The 24,995-nt window shown below is 46.2% G+C and overlaps 1 protein-coding gene across 1 annotated transcript in view; it reads right to left on the minus strand.

Annotated features, from left to right (window-relative positions):
- The window catches only part of SOS2 (SOS Ras/Rho guanine nucleotide exchange factor 2), a 47,313-nt gene extending 25,984 nt beyond the window's left edge, over window positions 1-21,329 (minus strand). The window contains exons 1-6 of the mRNA XM_064422790.1: window positions 21,067-21,329; window positions 9,429-9,554; window positions 6,929-7,060; window positions 5,430-5,594; window positions 4,536-4,739; window positions 2,999-3,142 (exon numbers count right to left, since the gene is read on the minus strand). Of these exons, the coding sequence (XP_064278860.1) occupies window positions 2,999-3,142; window positions 4,536-4,739; window positions 5,430-5,594; window positions 6,929-7,060; window positions 9,429-9,554; window positions 21,067-21,153 (858 nt within the window). The 5' untranslated portion in view covers window positions 21,154-21,329. The remainder of the gene's footprint in view (window positions 1-2,998; window positions 3,143-4,535; window positions 4,740-5,429; window positions 5,595-6,928; window positions 7,061-9,428; window positions 9,555-21,066) is intronic.
- Window positions 21,330-24,995: the final 3,666 nt, after the last annotated feature.

Genomic DNA, 24,995 nt, shown 5'->3' on the forward strand with positions numbered 1-24,995 from the left:
AGTGACTGAAATATGGAATTCTGGAATATTGAAATGGATGGCTTTTGGCTGAGGGAGGGCAGGGTTAGATGGGATATTGGGAATTCTTCCCTGGGAGGGTGGGGAAGGGCTGGGCTGGAATTGCCAGAGCAGCTGTGGCTGCCCCTGGATCCCTGGCAGTGCCCAAGGCCAGGCTGGACACTGGGACACCCTGGGACAGTGGGAGGTGTCCCTGCCATGGCACTGGGTGGGATTTAAGGTCCCTTCCAGCCCAAACCAGGCTGGGATTCTATGGAAGCATCACCCTGATGTCCCTGTAAATGATCCCAGTGCAGGATATGGCCCTGGACTGGGGTTTGCCCATTGCACCCCTTGCTGTGTGCACTGCTTCCCACCTGCATTCCTCTGTGGATACTCCAAACTCCTCTCATGGCAACACAAACACCAGGAAACAAATCTACAATCCACTGACAATCCCCTTGTTTTACCAGCTGCCCTGTGGGGATCCCTTCAGAAACCCTCTGCCCTGTTCTCAACCATCCACCTCCCACTTCTGGGTGTCAGTTTCTGAATTTCCTCCACAGCAGCAAAAAATATTTTATTTTCCCCATACACAAAATTAGTGTTTTATTTTCCCCACACTTCCTAATCTCAAAACCACGACAATATTTATGTTTTTAAACCTTCCAGGGAGCTGATGCAGAAACAAACAGACAAAGCAGGAAGATTCCAGCTTGCAAGGGTTGTTTGGTTTTAATTATCCTTCCCAAGAAGCTGCAGGACCTTTTTCATGGAAACACTAAACGAACAAGGCTGGCAGTGAGATAAGCAGAGCAAATAAACACTTCACTTTCCTATCTCCCTTAAATGATTCCTCTTGCAAACACTGGCACAAAGATGATCTCACCCCGTGAGATGATCAAATCAACAGCTCACTTATTAAGCAGGTCTTGCCCCATATTAACTGCATTCATAAATTCAAATATATTACCTTCATTAAAAGCTTGGGAAAATAATCTGGACTTCATTTCCTCTTCAAGTTTTTCAGTGAATGAAAAATCAGATGAGATTTTCACTCATTGAAAAGGATTTGTTTCCATTAAAGCACTGGATGATTCAGAGCAGCTTTTGCAATAAAATCTGATTTTTTTTTTCCCAGGATAATGCTGCTATTTCAAATTTAAGGGCTTTTTTTTTTTCAGTTTCAAGATATAACTACTTTAATCCATTGATCAAACACTTCTCCTTATCATTATAAAGCAATTATGCTTCAATAATTGCTAAGACTTGGTCAGCTGGACTTTCCTACATGAGTGGTTTATTGAAGCAATGCCAAGAAAACTTTATGGTCTATTCCTAAATGAGTGGCACCTGTGCCCAAAATTCACTATTTTTTACAGCCACAAAAATGTAATAATTCTTCAGGTGGTGCTGGGCTGTTCATGCAATCCTCAGATCTTAAAAATGGAAGATATATAAAAGTAAAATTAAAAGTTAATGTATAAATTTTTTAATTAATATAAACATATAAAATTATATAAATATAAAATATATATAAATATATAAATTATCTATAAATGAGAAGTTTGATTTTTTAAATAAACACCATAATTTTAAGATAAAACCAAAAATTTGCCATTCACCACGGGGTTCACCTGATACATTCTCTGACAGCTCAGAACAATTAATTTCCTCTCTAACAGGTGTTTATTTATATGACTGCTCTCATGTTTTAGGGCCAAAAACTGGGATTAATACACATCCCAAAGAGAAGCAGATTCCATTTAAACCATGTCCATGGACAGCAAAACTTCCATCCCTATCTTGGTCATTCACTCCAAGAGTTTTCTCCCCAGACAATTAAAATTCTGTGGTTTATTCTAAGCTGAACTGTTCTCTTGCCTCTCAGATGCTGCTTTTGCCCTGTGCAGCTCCCTGCTGAATTCCAGAGTCATTCTGCACCTATTTTCAGGAATTCTGACTCAACTGAGCCCTATCCCTCTTCAGCTTTGAGACTCCCTTCTCAAAGTATTTCAGAATAGAAATATTTAAGAATAATATTAATATTAAATAAAACATATAAAAGTATATTAAATATATAATATACTAATATAGTATTATTAATGTGATTATTATTAAGAATTAATTAATATTGCTAATACAGTATGTATTAAATATATTATTATATTTTCATACATTAAAATATATTAAGGTATAATAATATTTAAGAATATTTAATAGAATAATTTTAATATGGAGTATTTGAGAATTTTAAAAAAGTTCCTAACAATATTTCAGTGCCCATTCAAAACAAATTGAGAAAATAATGAATAACCTTCCAGGAGGAGCCACACCCAATCCCAGTGCAGTGTTTTTCCTTATTCCTGCTCTTTAACACCCACTTTAGAGCTCAGGGAATCAGCAGCACTTCTGCTACAATCCTGAGCCATGAACTGCTGCTCTGATTTTCATTCCCTCCTGGAGTCCCTGAAGATGTTACCCATTCCAGATGGGAATTTGGAATGAAAACCCTGGGTCATGGCTTTGCATGGGAGACATTCAGGGAAGTGATGCAAAGCTCCCAAAGTGAACTGAAGAAAAGATTATTCTAGAGGTGGGACACTGACTGAAATTTTAGGTTTTGTTTGTTTACATTGTCAGTGGGAAAGAAAAGGTTGTGGGGGGAGGAGAAGTGTTCTGAAGGTTTTGTTCTGGTTCTTATTACTCTTTCTTTTAGTTACTGTTAATAACTGTTTATTTTAACTGTTTCTTCACTGTTAATAAAGTGTTTTCTTTATACCCTTTAAGGTTTTGAGCTGTGCCTTTCTCCTCATCCTCCCTCCCAGCAGGAAATGGGTGCTGGGGATGGGCCAGCACTGAACCCTCCACACTCCTTGGGAAATCTCAAAATTGGCCAAATCTCAAACTGGTGAACCAAAACCACTACACCCTGCTTTGAGTGATTTCATAAAAACAAACATAAAAAGCCCCCCTAAACCAACCAAATGAAACACCAAACCTCTGCCAGGTCCTCAAAGCAGCTGCCAGCCAGAGGGTGAGGGCTGCTCTCATCTGTCATTTCCACAGTGTCCTCAATCAGTCCCAACAGCTTCACTGTCAGCTCGTGGATGTCTGAAATGTTGCTGAATATCACATCAATGTCCTGCAAACAAAACAGGGCTCAGTCCTGCCTGGGAGGATTTATTTGGAGCATGTAAATATTGGAGTGGCCTTTGTCTGAACCAGGAGGTAAAATAGTTCTCATCCATGTCACAGTCTCACAAACCCTGAGTTCTGCAGCACTTCACTCAGACAAACCAAAAATGGAGCCCCATCTCTCTCTCTACATGGCCTTTTAAGGATAAACTGTCCAATTAAGAAATGACACCTCAATTATTTTCACTTTTAACCCAATAAACAAATGGGGACATTTTATCCAATTACACAAAACCACCCAAACCCATAGAGAAGGAGCAGCCTTCATCCTAAAACCTCCATCTTGCTTTATATTATTACTATATTCTAAACCCTTAAACTCTGAGTTTTCCACCCTGTGATATCACACACTTCTACCCAAACTCCACACCCACAATCCCAGCTCTGCCATTCCATTCTGGAAGCTTCTCCACAGGCTCAGGTCAGTGCAGAGCTCTCTTGGGGGTCAGAGCTGTAGATTTTCAATTCCCCACACTCAGTGAGGGAGCCCCTTCCCCAGTTCAGTGTCCTGGACTCCCCCTCTGAATTCCCTGCTCAGAAGATTCTCTGCCTCAACCTCCCACTGAGCTCCTGCCAGTGCCCAGAGCATGGCAACCCTCTTGTGGGAACATGAAATCCTGAAATTCCCCATACCCGTTCCCAAAAGAACATTCCTCAGCTCCCAAACATGGTTCTCTTCTCCTCCCATCATCTTCACTGGAATTCTACCCCCACATCTGCACAATTCCATCAGCTCCTGAGGTGTCCCACACCCAGCTGGGATGGGAATGGCTCCTGCTCTCTCTTTTGAACATGCTGGTACCACCTAGAAATCCCAGTTCAGGTTCTGCTGGCCTGTCCCCTTCTCCCTGCCCACAGGAAGGATCCACCAATCCTTCCTTACTCCTCCTGAGAACAGAATTTGCCACAAGGACAATCTCAATCAAATATTTCAATAATTTCTCAAACAGAGGTTCTCTTCACAGTTAAGAGAAGCCACAGCCAAGGGCTGTTTTAATTGGAATTTCTAAAGATAAGGGGTAGCCTGTAAATGTCAGTTAAAGCATTCACTGCACATGCAGATAGATTATTTGATTTTTTTTCTTAAGCAAAAGTGAAACTGTTACCTAAATGACCAAAATAATCCAGCTACTGCTGGCATCTGACAGGGAATTGTGTCCATTAAGCTCCATTCCCATTAATGGCAATTCCCCCACTGGATTTCACACACAGACAACACTCATTATTCACTGACAGACAATAAATCTAATTAGATTTCATCTCCAACACAGTTAATGCAAAATGGGTAAGTTCGGGCTGCTAATGGAGCAATTAGCACTGCTGATCAATAGAGGACTCACATGAGGTGTGAAGAGTCTCCTGTTGGACAGAAAAGCCTCCCGAAATACTTTGATGATCAGGTTGAGCTCCCTCAGGTATTGCCTTTCCTCTGCAATCTCATTTCTCACCAGGTCGTAGTAGTTGAGCTCCCCAGAAGAAGAGGGCTCATCCTCACACAGAGAAACCAACCCAATCTCATCCTGATCAAACATATCCATCAAAACCTGCCAAAGAAATCCAGAGAATTACACCCAGCCAGACCTTCACACGTGGCTCCAGCTCAGCTATTTCAATGTGTTCAGAGAAATCCTTGGAGTTTTTAATACAATCCTTGCTGTGTTCACTTTCACAAGGGAGTAATATTTCAACTTTGGCAGCAGGAGGCTGCAGCAGTTGCCAAAGCCATTTTCCCCCTTGGAAGTGAGCACGACCTAGAAAACAAGTTACAATTCATGCAGAATCAACTTGGAAAACAAGGAATCTTGCATAAGCCTTGGACAAAACCTCCTGCTGAAGATAAAACCGAACAAAAATGTTTCTCATTTTAATGGGCATGAAAACTAAAGGTCTTTTCTGTGTTAGGAAGGAGAGCTGCCATGACAAAGTGACATCAGGAGGGTGTGACAGCAGAGAAATGAAGGACAACATCATTTTCTGGCCTTACACTGCTTGTAAAGGCTCCTGCTGTTCCAAAATTTATGCAGGCTCAACTTAAATTTCTGCTGTGACAGATCTGCCATGAACAAGGAGAGAAGATTTGCCTTTACTTAAATTTTTGCTGTGACAGGTCTGGCATGAACAGGGAGAGAAGCTCTGCCTTTGAGCAAAACCAGGCTCCCCCTCTGAACACACCTCCCAGATCAAATGAAATTGAACAAATCACTCTAAATACTGCTTTAATCCCAACCCCTCACCTTATCAGCACACATTGATACTTTAATGTCCTGCTGGGAGATCTCAAAGTGTCGGATATTGAAAACATAATTTCCAGCCAGCTTTAAAATGTCAGCTGAGATGTATTCCAAGACAGCCACTATATAGAGAGAGACATGGTAATCCACCTTGTAGCCCAGGACCTCCTGCAAAGTGAAAACAAGGGAAAACAAATGGGTTTTATTCCAGAAATTCATCTAGAATGACAATAAACACATTGAATTTTCCACTGAAATAGATTTTGTCTGTGGTGGTAATTTACAGTAATGGAACACCCAGGGCTGAGGCCATCAAATGGAAATTGGAACGTCTGCCTGGAAGGAGATGCTTCTAAATACTTGTGTTATTTTGCAGTATTTTAAGAGAAGAAAAGCTACAGAACTTGAAATAACCCCTCCTCTAAAAATGACAGTCCTAAAAATAGAATTCATTTAAGGAAGGGACTTCAGTGGAATTACTCCTGTACTTAAATTTCCATCTCTGTGCTTATTGCAGGACTCTGACCCTAATGTGGACTCTTGAGAACAGAACAGTTTCACTTTCAAGGAATCTTGGAATGGTCTGGGTGGGAAGGGACATAAAGATCATCTCTTCCACCCCCTGCCATGCCAAGTGAGCACTGAGCACTCCATAGAATAATGGAACTTTACTAATGAGAGTCTGAAGAGACAAAACCAGGATGAATGTAGCACGTTATCCCTGGGAACATGCCCCATGTCCTGCACAGCTTGCACCACACAGCCTCTCACCTGCCAGTAAATGCAGGTGGCTTTGTGCATTTGAGTAAGGCAGACTTGTTCTCATTATGTGCTGGTGCATCCTCTAAAAATCAGATTCTGGGCCTGTTTTCACACTTCTAACCAGATTTCACCACAGAACATCACTGGTGTTTAGGAAGATCTTATTTAATGCTGTTTCCTCTGTTGACATCCCTCCCCTCTCACTACCCCTCAGGAATTGAGATGTGTATGTGAACACAACAAGGAGACCTAAAAAAAGTGCTTTGATTTCTGCTTATGTGCCAATAAAGTTTTCTCAACAACTGGAAACACCTCTGCAGATCTCTTGATTTTTAAACCTGAGGCAGCAGTGACATTCAGCAGTGACTGAAAGGACACTGACACATCTTGGTTGACAGTACACAAGGAACAGGATCTGCTGTTCCCTCTTCTGTTTTGGCTTCTGCAGCATTTTGAAACAAATAAAGGCATCAAAGCAGTGCTGCTGAAGTAGGGAAGGTATTTCAGTTTTGTTTATGTTAAAAACTAACTAATCCTATTTCAAAGTAGAGTAATGGATTAACACACTGAAGTCTTGAAGGTGATGAATTTAAGAGTTTACTTTTACTGCACACTACAGTAAATTCAGCTTTATGGTGATTCTTTACCCCCTCTGCCAAGAAGAAAAACTTCTTAAATTTCATACAAATTAAAGAAATACATTGAAGGTCATGCTGGGGGGCAGGAAAGGTGAGAGGTACCTTCAGCAAGGGATGGATTTTGTCCACAGGGAGCAGGAGGGGGTTCCTTCTTTTCCGCTTCTCGATGGCCGACTGAGCATCAGCGATGGCCCACTTGTCTATGGGGTGGGGAAACGTCTTCTGAACCCGCTCCTGCCCAACACACACAGCTCTGAGCACCCACAGCCGCCAGGGAGGGTTAATGAAACAGCACAGCAAATTACTTCCCCTCCAGGACAGGCAATTATCCTCCTCCTCAGTGTTTGCAACACGTTTTCCTAATTGTTCTCTGCTTACTCAACTCGGCTTCTCTCCTTTCAGCAACTCTGAGCAAGCTCCCTTCCCTGAGCAGCAAGAACTCTTTCAAATCTCCTAAAATCTATGATCTTTGTACGAGCAGCAAGGAGGTTTCAGTCTCCACTTCCAGTGGAAGATGTTCCTGCCATGGTAAGGAGTTGGATATGGATGGTCTTTCAGATTCCTTCCAACCCAGATTATTCTGTGAGACCAGGATCCCAAAATATAAACACTATCAGGAAGTAATGAACAGTTTACAGCCTACAAAAAAACCCCCTCAAGCTGATATTGTTCCTATTTGAGAAAAGAGTGCAACTTGCCCTACATCAGATCAAGTTGATGGCAGGAATGAAAAGCTGAAGGATGAGCTGGAAAAAAGTGGTGAAATATTTGTGTCCCTTTGATTAAAAGACTTTTGCACATATTCGAAGACCTAACAGAGAAGCAGATTTTCTTAGAGGCAGCTTTTAAACCTTTGCAGTGACCATTTAATGCCCAGCTTTGTGACCAGCTCCCAGGCTAACACAGGGTGACATTCCCTCCTGGAGAGCAGCCCCCAAATGTCCCTTCCTTGGGATCCCACCAGGAGATCCTCCCAGAAATGGAGCTAAGGTGGCATTCAGCCATCCTGCAGCTTAGAACCATGGAGTTCCACCCTGGTTTGGGTTGGAAGGACTTCAGTCCCATCCAGTGCCACCCCTGCCACGGCAGGGACACCTTCCACTGTCCCAGGCTCTGGGAATTCCATCCCAGCCAGGAATTCCTCACTCCCAATATCCAGCCTAACACAAGCCTCCTGTGCTCCAGCACTGCTTCCCACTGCTTCCTTCAGGAACAATTTGAAGGGCTGCTTCTATTTACAAAATATTTTTGAGATTTTTAGACCTTGATCCTGTAAATACTTAAGGAACAACATCCTGGACCAACAGTTCCATTAGCTCCAGGCTGTTATGTAAATATGACAAACTTCAGAGATCACAGCTCTCATGTTTTCCCTTTACAGCTAGAAACAGCTGAGGAACACATCCAATCCCAGGAGCTATTAAGGAACTATTAAATTTTGCTTTTAATTTAGTGATACAATAATCTTCATGCATCAGTATTAAAAAATCCCCATAAATTAATAATTAATGTTGAATAAAGGGCATCTAATAAAAATCTAAAACCCTTTGGGCAATACACACACACACACACACATATATATATATACACACACATATATATACACATATAAAAAATTATTTATACATATATAAAAATATATAATTAACAAAAATATATACATATATATTATATTCAAATATATAATTATATACATTTACCTGTATATAAAATTTTCTTACATTTCCATGATGCACATATATAATTTATATTAATATAGACATATAATAATTGTAACACACACATAATTTATAATGTGTAACATATATATGTTTTATATACATATATATGTAATTCTTTTATTTTCCACAACAGACATAGAGAAGTTATCCCATACAAAGACACCATTCTGGATGAGGCTGAAAATTCTGGACCTACAGACTGATGTAAAATTAATGTTCTACAAAGCTCTATTGGGGCACAGCCACGTGGAAGCATTTTCTGCCTCCAGACTCCATTAAACCCTCATTTTGGAATGATGACACAAAAACTGACAGCTGCAATAATACAAGAGCCTCAGTGAGCCCAATAAAGTCCCAGGAACATCCAACTCTATTCCCTCAGCTGCACAATCCAGGCCTGATAACACTAACCTTTCATTGAAATATTTAATTTTTTTTTCTTGCATATTGATGCAAAAAAAGTAGGAAAAATTCTTAAATTCATTGTGCATTCAACAGCAGAAAATCCTTGGAAGCATTTTCCATTTATTAAAATATTACTGAAAGGAAAAATTCCCACAATTTCTATCCTGAAGCACTGGGTAAAAAAAAAAGTGTTTCCAGTTAAATTAATTTTAAAAATCTAAATATAATCAGAGAATCCCAGAATAGTTTGGGTTGGAAGGGGCCTTAAAGCTCATCCAGCTCCAATCCCTGCCACGGGACACCTTCCACTATCCCAGGCTGCTCCAAACCCATCCAGCCCGGCCTTGGGCACTGCCAGGGATCCAGGGACAGCCACAAAGTGCTGTCAGGAAGCTCTGGGCTTCCAGCCTGCCCAAAACACCCCAAACAAAGTCAGGAATTGCAGAGCAAAGGCTGTTTCTGCAGCCCCACGGTACCTCCACGTCCTGCACGGTGCGCGGCTGGGCGATGCACAGCTTGTGCAGCAGCTGCAGGATCAGCTCCTCTATGTAGTACAGGGAATCCTCCTTTGCTGACAGGTTGGGGTGAACCTGCTGCTGCACCTGGCCAATGGAATGCAAAACAATTAGAATTTTTTTTTCACTAAAAACGAATCCCAGCAAAAGCAGGATAGCTCTGAATGGCAGTGCTGCAAACCCACACGCTTTTCATATTTCTCACAAGTGTTCCTCTGGAGTTAAGGTGGTAATTCCTATTCCTGCCAAGCCAGCACCTCCGTGGAACTCCAAACTCTGTGTTTTGCCATTGTGGCGGGGAGGAGTGTCAAGCCAAGGCAGATTTCTGCCAGCCCTGGAGTGAAACCACCCCTGTGGGTATCTGGAGTTACTCATGCCCTGGATGAGTAAGGGCACTGACGTTCCAGCCCTCACCAGGAGTGAGGGATGGAGCCACTGCTGCAGCAGCAGCTCTGCCTGAGGGCAGCACACAGCCACCAGGGAACAGCAAGGAAAAGCTGCCTCCCACCTCTCTCCAAGGCAAGGCAGGATAATTCCTTTTATCTCACTTCATGGAGATTAATCCCAGCTTGGGTTTCCCTGGCTAAACTAGACCAGACAACTCAACACAGGCAAACTCAGCATGTGCCCACACAGAAAGGGCTACAATTAACTCATCCTGGGTCAGCAGGGCTCTTTTGCTACTAAAAATCCCCCCAGTCAAACCACCCCCCCTTAAAAAGAAAAAAAAAAGCACTCAGGGGTTGGTCTCCATACTCAGTTTTCCCTGGCAGCCTCTCAATCAGGAAAGTGCTCACTAGATCTCAAACTATAGCCAAAAGATTTGTAAGGAAGACAATCCAGGGAAATTCCCTCCTCTCCCCATATAAATTCCATGCAAATCACCTCCAAAATGTCATATGACAGACTCACATAGGTATTCACAGGACAAATGGGGTGGCAGCTCCTTGGGACAAGACAGAAACATCTTTTTTGAGGTTGGATTCTGATGCTCTGAAAAAAAGGTACATCCCCTTCCAAAGCTCAGGGAGCAGATCCCAAACACTGGGGAGCTCTGAGGGCTTCCTCCAAATGAAGGAGAATCCCAGAATGGTCTGGGTTTGAAAGACCTTCAAGTTCTCCTGTCCTGGGCAGGGACAACTTCCACTATCCCATGCTGCTGCAAGCCCTGTCCAGCCTGGCCTTGGACACTTCAGGGATACAGGGACAGCCACAGCTTCTCTGGGAATTCCATTCCAGGGCCTCCCCATCCTCCCAGCCAAGAATTCCTAATTTCCCATCTAACCCTGTCCTCTGTGAGCTTGAATCCAGCTGCCCAGCCTTGTTATAAAGTAATTTTATAGCCCTGTAAATGTAATTTTGCCTTCTGTGCCTCAAACACGAATCTCTGCTTTACACAACTGACACTAGAGCCTGAAAGAAAGAAAAAATCCTCAAGAAAACCAAACCCACTCCTTGAAAACTCCTCCTTAAGACAGCAGGTTTTCAACAATAGCCAGGGCATTCAGTGTTCTTCCTGAGCATGAGAGTTTAATTCCCAAAACAATGGCAAAGCAGGAAGTGCTGGGTTAAGGTCCTGCCACGTGTCTCAGAGAGCAGCACCACAGCAAGAGCAGCACCCAGCAAGGAAATCCAGTGGAATTCTGTGGCCCTGCAGTGAACCCTTAACGATGCTCCAGAGAACTGACAAGAACAGGAACAGGCAGGAGAGGAGGAAGATCAGGAGAAGATGGGAACTCCCATTCCCTGATCAGACTGCACAGTTCTCCTCCCTTCACTCACTTATTTCAGACTTCACTGCACAAAAAATGATTTTATTTGTACCTGACTTCAGATCCCAGGCCTGAACAGCTCATGCCACACTCCCCTAAACGTTCTTGAGAGCACATGGATGTCCAGCAAGGCTGAGGAGCAGCAGAGGAGCACAAAGCCCCCTTAAACAGTGACAGGGAATCTCAGCTGCATTTCAGGAACACAAATCATGGAATCTGGAATGGCCTGGATTAGAAGGGACCTTTAACACCATCCCATCCCACCCCTGCCATGGCAGGGACACCTCCCACTGTCCCAGGCTGCTCCAGCCCCAGCGTCCAACCTGGCCTTGGGCACTGCCAGGGATCCAGGGCAGCCACAGCCAGGAATTCCCAATCTCCCACCCATCCCTGCCCTCTGGCAGTGGGAGCCATTCCCTGGCTCCTGTCCCTCCATGCCTTGTCCCCAGTCCCTCTCCAGCTCTCCTGGAGCCCCTTCAGGCCCTGCCAGGGGCTCTGAGCTCTCCCTGGATCTTTCTCCTCCAGGATGAGCATCCCAAACACCCCCAGCCTTCCCCCATTTCTGTTCCATCCCCCAAATCATTTCCATGGCCCTCTCTAAGACCTGGAGTCAATTTTCCTTCAAAAGGAGCAAAACCAACAACAAAGCCCAACATCTCCTGGTTGAGACAACTCTCCCCAGAGGATTTAGAAGCTCAGCTGCCTCTTGAAATGAGTCTGCAGCATCCTGAAAGGTCCCAGAGGTGCTTCTGCGCTCCCTGGCTTTCAGAGAAGTCATTTTGACATAAATGCTGAGAAGGAAAAACCAATTTCATTTCAAGACAGTGCTTTGCAGAGCAAAACAAAAACGCTGTAATAAAAGCTGTGCACCAGCTGATCAAATCAGATGCCACTGGGTCAAGGAGACAACATTTATTCTTTAGAGAACTGCCCAAACCCTGACTGAGAGGACTGGAAAAGCAAGGAGAGCCTGATCAACACTCAATGGATGGAAAAAAGCAGGAGGAGTTCCTGGGGATGGCACTCACAGAGGGGACATGCACTGATCTCTGCTTCACACTGAAATATCCGAGCACAATTACATAAACTGGCATGGAACAAACCAGAGCTACCCAGGCTGAATTCTGTCTGGTAATTGCTTCTTTTAAGGGTCAAAATACTCTTTAAAACCCACAAGGTGCTGCACTGATGAGCCAGAGCTCTGCTGCACATAGCTGAGCAGAAGGGAGCACAGAAAACAGATTTTTTACCTATTTTACCTATGAAACAGCAGAGTGTCTGGAGTCATTAAAGGGAGATTAGGATTAGCAGAACTAACTAATTTTTAGTGTCATTTACACAGGTTTAGTCCAAGTTGTTCCAATGAAAAGAAATTAAACAACAGGTGCAAGAGTGGCATTTAAACCTGGCCTTAAGGCCTTTCTGGGGGACATCATTTTATTTTACATTCAAATTCCTAAACTGCTCCTTCTCTTCTCCTCAGCTTTTCCCTATTCTCCCACCCCGCCAATGTGCATTTGATGAAAATCCTCAAAAGCTTCTCCTCAAAATTCCTTCTCAGTGAGATATTAATCCTCAGAGCAAGGAGTCTGTTCAGAAATGATGAGGATGAAAACTTTTCATGGAGATAAATGGTATTAAAACTAGAAACAAAATTATCTCATTTAGTATTTTTTAACCAACATAATGGGAGGATTAATACTGAATTCAGGACTGAATTCAGGATTTTGAATTCACAGGAATTTTGGATCTCAGACTTGAAGAAATCCAGAAGTCCAGAGCAGAAAAGAAATTATCTCAAAGGGTTCCATTTGAAATGACAAAAAGCTGAGGGAAAAAATAGAGAAAAACAGAGACCTGCAAGGAAGTTCTTTTCAGCCTTTCTTGAGACAAACCAACAGCTTGGCTACAACACCTAAATATATATTTTACTTAGATTATTTTGACAGTGGAAACACATCCAGAAAGCTCCAGCTGTTCCACAGTGAGCACATGAGCAAAACAAGAGATTTTTCATTTAAAAAAACCCCAAGAACAGAAAATTCCCAAATCCATGACGTGCACATTGAGACTGCAGGCAGCACATTCCACCACAAAAACATGGATTCATCTTCCTGAAATATTTGGTAAAAATATCTCAGTTTTGTACTCATATTCAAAACTATATTTTCAGAAAATGGAATTCTACTATTAACTGAGATTTCAGAACAGGAAGTTTTGAATTTAAATTTTTAAAATTTTTTTAATTTAAAATCAGTGGTTTTATTTCTTCTTATCTTTTCTCTCCTGAAGATAACTCTGACCATGAGAAACACAAAACATCTGCTCCAAAGGCATTTTTAATCCCTCATCTGGATGATGCTCCAGAGGAAGAAGGGAACCAAATGGAGCAACTTAAAGGCTCCATTATTCATTGAAAGAGGACAGCAGTGATATTCCCAATTTTCAAGCATTATACTTTAGAAAGAATCACAAAGATTTAAATACTTGAAGAGAAATCCCCAATAAAAATGCATTGTTGACTTTTAAAAATAACCACACTGATTTCTTAATTTATTTCCAGTACAGCAATTTCTGGCTGGCCTGTCTTTCTTAAATCAGACTAAAACATGCTGAGAGAGGAACAGCATGAAGCAGCCTCTTAAGTAAAAGAATTTTTATCTACATACAGCATTTGGCTTTTTTTACTGTAAAAAATTGGAAGCATGGTTAGCAAAATAAAATTATCCCTCCACTGACTGCACAGGGGTATTAAAAAATCATCTTACACCACCATCTTGGTTAAATGTGATTTTTTTCCATCTTTAGCTATTTAAATAATCTTCTCCCACAGTATATTCTAGTGGAGGGGAGGGTGAATTAAAGCAGGAATGATGGGTGCTACAGACAGGATCTGACTCTGAAACAGCATCAAAGACTGTCCTAAAATCTCCTGGGAAAACTGCTTGGTGCCTACAGAAAAAAAAACCAAAAAAAAAAAAAAAACCAAAAAAACAACAAAACAAAAAAACAAACAAAAAAAAACCAACAAAAAAAAAACAACCCACATTAATAATGACACAAATAGAATAATTTGTGTGTTTCTCCAATTAACTGTTGTTTTCTTTCATACAGAGTCAAGGAGAAGCTAAAAGTGGGTTTGTTCACATGCTCACAAATTATATCCATACATTTTAATCTTCCAACCTGATGGAAAATGAAGTGTTGGGGTTTGATCCAGCCATAAAATGCTTTGTTAAAATTGAGATGAAGCCTGAGGGAGCCCAGCACAGCCTCTGGCTGTGACAGGGGAGGGAAACACCACGAGGTGGCTGTGCCCTCACCTGAATCAACACTTAGGGGGATTTCTGAGGAGTTCTGAATGAGTTAGAGATGGGACCTCTGAGTTTTTTAGATGATGTGGTTTATTTTCTTATCTTGTACAGGAAGGGTGAGTTCAGCTCACATCTGCACTGCATGCCTCAGAAGGTCACAAGACCCTCAGTTACAAGACTTTTTAAGGACTTATTGATAATAAAACACTGCCAACAAGGATATTTATGTTTTTCGCCCAAGGATATTTATGGTTTTCACCCAATCCTTAAATATTTCATCTCATGGACCCATGCTACAGTGTGAGCTTCCTTAGCCACTCATGTTATGGCACACAAACCCACAGTGCTGCATCCTAAACTCCTTGTTCACCTCCGGAACTACTTTTATTTCTGTATCTTAAACTCTAAAACTCTAAACTTTTTCTTCTTAACGTGTCTCTGCTTTAAACCACAAATCCACATTCTCCCTTCTGGCACCTCAGTTTGGGAGCCTTTTCCAAAGCCTCAGATCAAATCCTGGGTTTAATTCTGAGCTTTGTCTCACAGGCCCAAAGCCCTGAGAGCTCCCTGCATTTCAGATTCCAGGGAATGCTGACAGCTCCCAGTTCTCCCAGAACTCTTGCACAGGGAGCTGAGAGCTGCTCTGGGCTCTGAATTCAGCATTTAGGGAGTCCCTCTCCCCACTTTTCACATCCCACCCTTCCCAAGGAGCACGGTTCAGTGAGGCAGATTGAATTATTCCAACCTGCAATTTGAATCCCAGGATGGTTTGGGCTGGAAAGGAGCTCAAATCCCATCTCATTCCAACCCTGTGCCATGGCAGGGACACCTTCCACCATTCCAGGCTGCTCCCAGCCCTGCCCAGCCTGGCCTTGGACACTCCAGGGATCCAGGGGCAGCCCCAGCTGCTCTGGGCACCCTGTGCCAGGGCCTCACACCCTCACAGGGCAGAATTCCTATAATGTGGAGACAGGGAAGGCCCTCAGAGTCATCTCCCCATGAACCCAGTGGTCATTGAGATGACATGAAAACTCAGGAGAGCAGGCACATGGATCCAGGAAAGGCAGGTTTTCCACATGAGTAACCCTCAGGAAGCACTGATGGGAAAGGCTGGCACAGAGGCAATCAGTGAGGTAATTAGAAAAGCAAATCCCAGACTCCACAGCTCCTCTGGAACTGATTAGATAAGGGCTGCACTGTGCAAAGACAGAGCTGGAACCCAGGGGGAGTAGGAGGAGCTGGACAGGAGGCACTGCAGGAGGTGAGGCGGGAGGAGAAGATGGGAACAGCACACACCATTGGGATTGGGATTGGGATTGGGATTGGGACTGGAGCCCAAAGGCTCCACACTGAGGTGAATCACAGCAGCCAACAGCTCTGGTGGTTTTTAATTCCTGTGCCTGCTCCCCAAGCCAAGGCAAACACTAATTCCCATTTCCACTCGAACAACACAGGTAGGAAGTGTTCCTTCTGCTGGAGCTGCCAAATGAAATCCCAGAGTTCCACTGAACACCTGGGATCTAAAATCCACCTTCAGCTCACAACTCTCCTGTTGCTGTTTGCCAACCACAGATTCCTGTGTCAGGAACTTTGTAAAAATGAAAAAAAAAACAACATTAAAATAACGAGATTAAAATAAAAGGGCCAGCCCCTTCTGGTTCCAGCATGACGCATCCATGGAATCCCAGACTGGTTTGGGATGGAATGGATCTTCAAACCCATCAAATTCCAAATCCCTGCCGTGGGCAGGGACACCTTCCACTAGCCCAGGTCACTCAAATTCATGTTTGGAGCAACTGCAGGTCTGCAAAGGTCCAGGCTTCTGAGCTCAAGTAAATGTATTTCTGAGAAGCTAAATGTAAATGTATTTCTGAGAAGCTAAATGACCTGAGAGATTTCAAACCTAAATGTAACTATTTATTTTAAAACTTCATAAGAAGCAACTTTCCTGTTGGAATTATAATGTATTAAATAATAATGGATGCTAACGAAATTAGACTGCTTTAAATAATATTATAATGGAGGCTAAAATACATTAAATAATTGTAACCCAAGGGGAGCCTGATCCTGCCATGGAAAACATGGACTAAAGCTGGACACCCCTGCACCTCCTGACCTCAACCCCAACCTCACACATCACAACAGAGAAACTGAAAATTGAAAATACAGAAGCACTGAACTAATGTAAACTCAAAAAAAGTCCTCAAAATGGTCCTTTATATCTGTCTATGCAACACTTGCTAAGAATAAACCCTTTAGTCATGCTCTAGAAATTTGATGAGTGGTCCAGAGCAATGGTGGAATTGTTTTAGAAAATGCAAATAGTGCCCAGAGCCAGGATTATCCCAACATGTGGTGCCTGCAGAGCTGTGGCTTTAACTGTGTGTGGATCACAGAGAAAACCCAAAAGGAGAATCCCTGGGAGACCTCCTGAACTTTGTTTAGAAAAATCAAAGAGCAAAGCAGCTGAACACACAGCTCTTGTTTACAGAAATGCATTCTGAATTGGCCAGTGGACATAAATCCTAATTATGGAATCCTGGAATGCTTTGGGTTGGATTTAAACACATCCAGTGCCACCCTGCCATGGCAGGGACATTTCCACTGTCCCAGGGTGTCCCAGTGTCCAGCCTGGCCTTGGGCACTGCCAGGGATCCAGGGGCAGCCACAGCTGCTCTGGCAATTCCAGCCCAAATTCCCAATGTCCCACCCATCCCTGCCTCTGGCAGTGGGAGCCATTCCCTGGGTCCTGTCCCTTGTAAAATATAAGCTCAGGAAAAACTATAATACTTTAAGGTGAATAAATCCACAGCTATAAATTCCTCACACTCCTCACTATTTTCAAAAATACACTCTAATCCTATGGGGTCACCTATGGGGTTTATTTTAAAAATCTGTTCCAAAGGAATCTTTTTGCAGATGCACTTCACATTTGGGCAGATGCTGGTTGGTGCTAAGGGGCTGCTTCAGGTCAGACTGCAGAGAGATCAGGAAAAGAAAATAAAAGGAACAGAAATTTATTCCAGGTACCAATGGAAGGTATTTGGTACAAGTGAATTTTTCAACTACAATTCCCAAAAACCTTTTATGCAACTCACATCCAGGATATTAAAATTGGCACCTCCAGTGGGCTGGAGGGAGTGACAAACTCAGCTGCTGCCTCTGGAATTCCCACAGGACTGGAATCCCATCCAATAATTCACACAGGACAGGAATCCCAGTTTCAACCTGCAAAATAATTAATACAGGACTGGAATCCCATTCAATAATTCCCACAGGACTGAAATCCCAGTCTCAACCTCTAAAATAATTCACCTCTGGGAAGTTCCATCAGGAATTCAGCAAGAACAAGCGGTGGCACTGGATCTGTGCTAGGAAATGTGGTCCCAAACCCAAAATGCAGCTTTAGAAAAGGGTTTCACCATTTGACATCTCCCCCAACAAAGGCCAAACAAAGCAAAACCAACCCAAACACCAAAAAACAAACAAGAAAACAAAAAAATAAACCTAAAACCAAACCCCAAACCCAGCTGCCAGGTTAAAAGCCTTTATCAGGATCTGTTTGAGGTGATTTACCTGCTCCAAACAGCAGCTCAAGTCACTGAACCTCAGTGATCACATCAAAATAATGTTTTCTTCTGATTCATTTACTGTGAAATTATTTTATATTGAATTACCCTCGCTCCCTGCTTACATTCCCAGCACAGCAGCAGAAAATGAAGTGTTTCAGAGCAAGGATGTGCTTGTCCATCTCCCAGCTGGAACAGAGGCAAACACACCAAACTGCTTCTACTTTGCCAACCTCCAAGATCCCCAGGTGCCAGTGCAAATGGGGAGCATTTAAAGGAATGTGAGCATAGAAATATATAAAATCTGGTTTAAAGATGTTTTACCATTTAGCTTTGGGTTTCTCCTAAAGACTCCCACCCTAAGGTAAAATTTGGCACTCTCTACTAATCTTAAAGACTATAAATGCATATAAAGTATTGCTCAAAAGACAGACTCTCATCGTTTTTCATGTATTAAAGTAAGAACTGATGTGTTTTACCATTTTTAAGTGTCCACTGCGCAGAATTAAAAGTAAAGCAAGAATTTAAAAGTGGTTTGATAAAAAGAAGTTACCTTAAACTTACTGAGTGCATAATAAAGAGACTGGAGCTCTTTAAAGCATGTTCTGGAGTTAAAACCCAAGCAATAAAATATTCTTTATTGCTGGTGAACTGCATGGGCCCCTTACCCAGCTCCACATCTTTGTGCATTTTAGAATTAAATCTTTTTCACACTTTAATGTGCACAAAGAGAACCAGAATTTATCTTCTTTTTCTGCTTCTGCTCTCTGTTTCTCTCCTTCAAGAAGTGCTCATTTAAAGGAAAAGCTTCAGGAATGGGAAATAATGCCCAGGATATTAAAAACACAACTTAAGAGTTAAAAAAGAACCTCTATTCCAGGTGTTTAACTAAAAAATACTAAACTTTCTTTAGAGATTTCATCACAAAGCAACCTGCTGGGAAAAATCACATCTCACCTGGCCAACAGGTGGATTTTGAACTACCTGCAAACAGCAGTGGTGATGTTTCATGAATTGGGAAATTAACAGAAAATTTGAGGTTTTCACACTCTGGATTCAATGCCAGTTCTTCAGCTCCCCTACAAATAATGGAATAGTTGTTTTGGATAATTCCTGCTCATTTTAAGATCTCCAGGGCTGGTTTTGAAGAGGATCTTTTGAACGTGTTAACACCGAGAGTGCTTCCCCAGCAGCCTGACAATGATACAATTTTGGGTTGACTCACTGATACTGTGAGTTCACACCAGAAATGCACATTACAGCCAGATTGCCTCATGCTCCAGGGTGGGTCCTGCACACAAGGAACTTTCCCAGGGAGAAAAAACCTGGCTATAAGCAAACACACATTTTTACAGGCACTCACTGCCATCACAACTCCATTTCCTCTGCTTCAGAAAGCTGAAATTGCTGCTTTTCTCACCAAAACCAAATGCACAAATTGAAATAATTGGTAAAGCAGCATGAACCCAACAACTTTTGCTGCATTTGTGTTTTAGGATGATGAAAGCACCTCTAAATTTTAAGGGAATCTTTCTGCAGCTGCACCTCACGTTTGGGCAGATGCTGTTGGTGCTCAGGGGCTGCTTCAGGTCAGGTTGCAGAGATCAGGAAAAGAACAGCCTGGCCTTCTCTAAGACACTGGAAAGCAGCTTCCATGAGCAGATTTTAGGGTAAAGAGCACAAAATCCACGATTCTTCACACAGGCAATTAGTGGTTTCTATGCCAGCCACAAGACCACTTAGGCACCCCAAACAAATGCAAATCTTTTATGCTATTAAAAAAAAAAAACAACGGGGAATCATTATCCAACAGCATCACTACATCTCTTATCAGGAGAAAAAGAGACAAATACTTCATCATTGCCTAAAGTATTTGTATGGCAGCACCAGGGATGCAGATCAGCAGACAGTGATGGTCAGAATCATGGAATAATCCTCACCTTTCGTACATGACACACAGCAGGGCACTGCTCCCTCCAGCCTCAATTTATCCTGTTTTTACACCACTGGGGGTGGAGAGGGGGGTGGGCTGGAGCTTCCCTGCTGTGCAAACACATCCCAAAAGCAGGGATTCGCCTCCTGTGGGTTTCCCTGTCTCGGCTGTGCAGGGCAGATGTGTCACAGGGTGGCTGCTCCCTGCACCACAGGTGGCTGCTGCCACAGGCGTCACCTGAGCACAGGGAACAGCGCGGGAAGGAACGCGCTCGGGAAAGAGCCTGGGGAGGCGGCAGGAGAAACCATGGGGAGGGGGAGAGGGAAGGGGAGAAGGAGAGATGAAGGAAGAGATAAAGGAAGGGGTGAAGGAGACATGAAGGAAGAGATAAAGGAAGGGGTGAAGGAGACATGAAGGAAAGGATAAAGGAAAGGGTGAAGGAAGGGGTGAAGGGATGAAGGACAGGATGAAGGAAGGGGTGAAGGAGGGGGTGAAGGAGAGATGAAGGAAGGGATGAAGGGATGAAGGATGGGATAAAGGAAGGGGTGAAGGAAAGCATGAAGGAAGGGGTGAAGGAGGGGATGAAGGGATGAAGGAAGGGATAAAGGAAGGGATGAAGGATGCCATTCCCCTGCACATCAGCAATGCTATCAGGGTGCCCAGAGCAGCTGTGGCTGCCCTGGGTCCCTGGCAGTGCCCAAGGCCAGGCTGGACAGGGCTTGGAGCTCCCTGGGACAGTGGAAGGTGTCCCTGCCACGGCAGGCAGTTGTAAGGAGATGACATTTAGGACCCCCTCCAAGCCAATCCAGCCTGGGATACCACCCCCTGGGAGCGAGAGCCGCGGTTACAGCGGAGAGGGAACTGCAGCGAGCGCAGGTGCCGGAGCAGCGGCGCCGGTGCGGATCCCGCTCCTGAGGGAGCGGCGGGGCTCGGGGCCCTGCCGGGGCCGCACCTGCCCGGAGCGCGGGGCCCGGCCGCGAGCAGGTGCCGCCGCTCGGCGCCGGGACTGACCTTGCGCAGGGCGGGCACGAAGAGGCCGCGCCATTTCGGGCCGTTCTCCTCGCCCAGGAACTCGTAGGGCTGCGGCGGCGGCTGCATGGCGGCCGCTCCGCATCGGCGCCGGCCGGGCCGCCGCGGGGTCGCTGCTCACCCGCCCGGCCGGGCCGCCATGGCTCGGCGGGGCCGCTCGGGGCTCGGCGGGGCCGCTCGGGGAGGCGCCGGGCGGGGGTCGGGACGGGCCGGGCCGGGCCCCGCTCGCTGCGGCCCCGCTGCCGCCGCCGCCCGCGGCCGCCGCCCTGCGCGCCTGCGCCGCCCGCCCCGCGCGCCCCCTGCGGGCAGCGCCCGGAACCGCGGGCAGCGAGCGGGAACGGGAGAGAGAGAGAGAGCTGGGAACGGGAGAGAGAGAGCTGGGATTGGGGAGAGAGAGAGCTGGGATTGGGGGGAGAGAGAGCCGGGATTGGGGAGAGAGAGAGCCGGGATTGGGGAGAGAGAGAGAGCCGGGATTGGGGAGAGAGAGAGCCGGGATTGGGGAGAGAGAGAGCCGGGATTGGGGAGAGAGAGAGAGCCGGGATTGGGGAGAGAGAGAGAGAGCCGGGATTGGGGAGAGAGAGAGCCGGGATTGGGGAGAGAGAGAGAGCCGGGATTGGGGAGAGAGAGAGACGGGATTGGGGAGAGAGAGAGCCGGGATTGGGGAGAGAGAGAGAGAGCCGGGATTGGGGAGAGAGAGAGCCGGGATTGGGGAGAGAGAGAGAGCCGGGATTGGGGAGAGAGAGAGACGGGATTGGGGAGAGAGAGAGAGAGCCGGGATTGGGGAGAGAGAGAGAGCCGGGATTGGGGAGAGAGAGAGAGCCGGGATTGGGGAGAGAGAGAGAGCCGGCATTGGGGAGAGAGAGAGACGGGATTGGGGAGAGAGAGAGAGAGCCGGGATTGGGGAGAGAGAGAGCCGGGATTGGGGAGAGAGAGAGCCGGGATTGGGGAGAGAGAGAGCCGGGATTGGGGAGAGAGAGAGAGCCGGGATTGGGGAGAGAGAGCCGGGATTGGGGAGAGAGAGCCGGGATTGGGGAGAGAGAGAGAGCCGGGATTGGGGAGAGAGAGAGACGGGATTGGGGAGAGAGAGAGAGAGCCGGGATTGGGGAGAGAGAGAGCCGGGATTGGGGAGAGAGAGAGAGCCGGGATTGGGGAGAGAGAGAGAGAGCCGGGATTGGGGAGAGAGAGAGCCGGGATTGGGGAGAGAGAGAGCCGGGAACGGGAGAGAGAGAGCCGGGAACGGGAGAGAGAGAGCCGGGATTGGGGAGAGAGAGAGCCGGGATTGGGGAGAGAGAGAGAGCCGGGATTGGGGAGAGAGAGAGAGCCGGGATTGGGGAGAGAGAGAGAGAGCCGGGATTGGGGAGAGAGAGAGAGCCGGGATTGGGGAGAGAGAGAGAGAGCCGGGATTGGAGAGAGAGAGAGCCGGGATTGGGGAGAGAGAGAGAGCCGGGATTGGGGAGAGAGAGAGAGAGCCGGGATTGGGGAGAGAGAGAGAGCCGGGATTGGGGAGAGAGAGAGAGAGCCGGGATTGGGGAGAGAGAGAGCCGGGATTGGGGAGAGAGAGAGCCGGGATTGGGGAGAGAGAGAGCCGGGATTGGGGAGAGAGAGAGCCGGGATTGGGGAGAGAGAGAGCCGGGAACGGGAGAGAGAGAGCCGGGATTGGGGAGAGAGAGAGCCGGGATTGGGGAGAGAGAGAGCCGGGATTGGGGAGAGAGAGAGCCGGGAACGGGAGAGAGAGAGCCGGGATTGGGGAGAGAGAGAGCCGGGATTGACTGGGGAGAGAGAGAGCCGGGATTGGGGAGAGAGAGAGCCGGGATTGGGGAGAGAGAGAGAGCCGGGATTGGGGAGAGAGAGCCGGGATTGGGGAGAGAGAGAGCCGGGATTGGGGAGAGAGAGAGCCGGGATTGGGGAGAGAGAGAGAGCCGGGATTGGGGAGAGAGAGCCGGGATTGGGGAGAGAGAGAGCCGGGATTGGGGAGAGAGAGAGCCGGGATTGGGGAGAGAGAGAGAGCCGGGATTGGGGAGAGAGAGAGACGGGATTGGGGAGAGAGAGAGAGAGCCGGGATTGGGGAGAGAGAGAGAGCCGGGATTGGGGAGAGAGAGAGAGAGCCGGGATTGGGGAGAGAGAGCTGGGATTGGGGAGAGAGAGAGCCGGGATTGGGGAGAGAGAGAGAGCCGGGACTGGGGAGAGAGAGAGAGCCGGGATTGGGGAGAGAGAGAGAGCCGGGATTGGGGAGAGAGAGAGCCGGGATTGGGGAGAGAGAGAGCCGGGATTGGGGAGAGAGAGAGAGCCGGGATTGGGGAGAGAGAGAGAGCCGGGATTGGGGAGAGAGAGAGCCGGGATTGGGGAGAGAGAGAGAGCCGGGATTGGGGAGAGAGAGAGCCGGGATTGGGGAGAGAGAGAGAGCCGGGACTGGGGAGAGAGAGAGCCGGGATTGGGGAGAGAGAGAGAGCCGGGATTGGGGAGAGAGAGAGAGCCGGGATTGGGGAGAGAGAGAGAGCCGGGATTGGGGAGAGAGAGAGAGAGCCGGGATTGGGGAGAGAGAGAGCCGGGATTGGGGAGAGAGAGAGAGCCGGGATTGGGGAGAGAGAGAGCCGGGATTGGGGAGAGAGAGAGAGCCGGGACTGGGGAGAGAGAGAGCCGGGATTGGGGAGAGAGAGAGAGCCGGGATTGGGGAGAGAGAGAGAGCCGGGATTGGGGAGAGAGAGAGAGCCGGGATTGGGGAGAGAGAGAGAGCCGGGATTGGGGAGAGAGAGAGAGCCGGGATTGGGGAGAGAGAGAGAGAGCCGGGATTGGGGAGAGAGAGAGAGCCGGGATTGGGGAGAGAGAGAGAGCCGGGATTGGGGAGAGAGAGAGAGAGCCGGGATTGGGGAGAGAGAGAGAGCCGGGATTGGGGAGAGAGAGAGAGCCGGGATTGGGGAGAGAGAGCCGGGAACGGGAGAGAATTCCTGAACCGGGAGAGATCCTGGGCTGTGGGAGAATTCCTGAACCGGGAAGAGAGATCCTGAACTGAGAGAGATGCTGAACTGGGGGAAAGATCCTGAACCGGGGAAGAATTCATGAAGTGGGGGAGAGAATTCCTGAACCGGGGCAGAGATCCTGAACTGGGGTAGATTTGCTTAATAGGGATAATTCCTTACCCAGGGATGTTTCCTTACCTAGGGGAGAGGAGATTTCCCTGCCCGGAGGAGAGTTCCTAAACTGGAGGAAGTTTCCTTACCAAGGGGATAATTCCTTACCTAGGGGATGTTTCCCCTGCCCAGGGGATATTTCCTTACCTAGGGAATATTTCCTTACCGAGGGGATGTTTCTTTACCTAGAGGATATTTCCTTACCTAGGGAGGAGATTTCCTTACCTAGGGAATATTTCCTTGCCAAGAGATTTCCCTGCCTGGAGGATATTTCCTTACCTGGAGGATATTTCCCTGCCCAAATGATATTTCCTTACCTGGGGGATATTTCCCTACCTACAGGTGATTTCCCTGCCCAAAGGAGATTTCCTTACCTAAAGGATATTTCCCTGCCCAAATGATAATTCCCTACCTGGAGGATATTTCCCTTCCTAAAGGATATTCCTCTACCTAGAGGTGATTTCCCTGCTCAGAGGATATTTCCCTTCCTAAATTATATTTCCCTCCCAGAGGATATCTCCCTGCCTGGAAGCAGTTTTTGTGAAAGCTCTTCCCCTCCCTCCCAGGAGCTGTTCTCCCTCCCTGGATGCATTTCCCTGCCTGCAGGCTGTGTTTTACCCTGCCTGGAGGCAGATTTCCTCCCCACCTGGAGGATGTGGCTCTCCCTACCTGGAGCCTCCTGGAGACCTGTGCCTCTTCCCATCCTTATCTGAATCCTCTTCAGCTCCCTGTTTGGAGACTGTTTTCTTACCTGGAAGGGATTTCTCTCCTTACTTGGAGGCT

Source organism: Passer domesticus, chromosome 6 (genome assembly GCF_036417665.1).
Source record: "Passer domesticus isolate bPasDom1 chromosome 6, bPasDom1.hap1, whole genome shotgun sequence".
Classification (NCBI taxonomy): Eukaryota; Metazoa; Chordata; class Aves; order Passeriformes; family Passeridae; genus Passer; species Passer domesticus.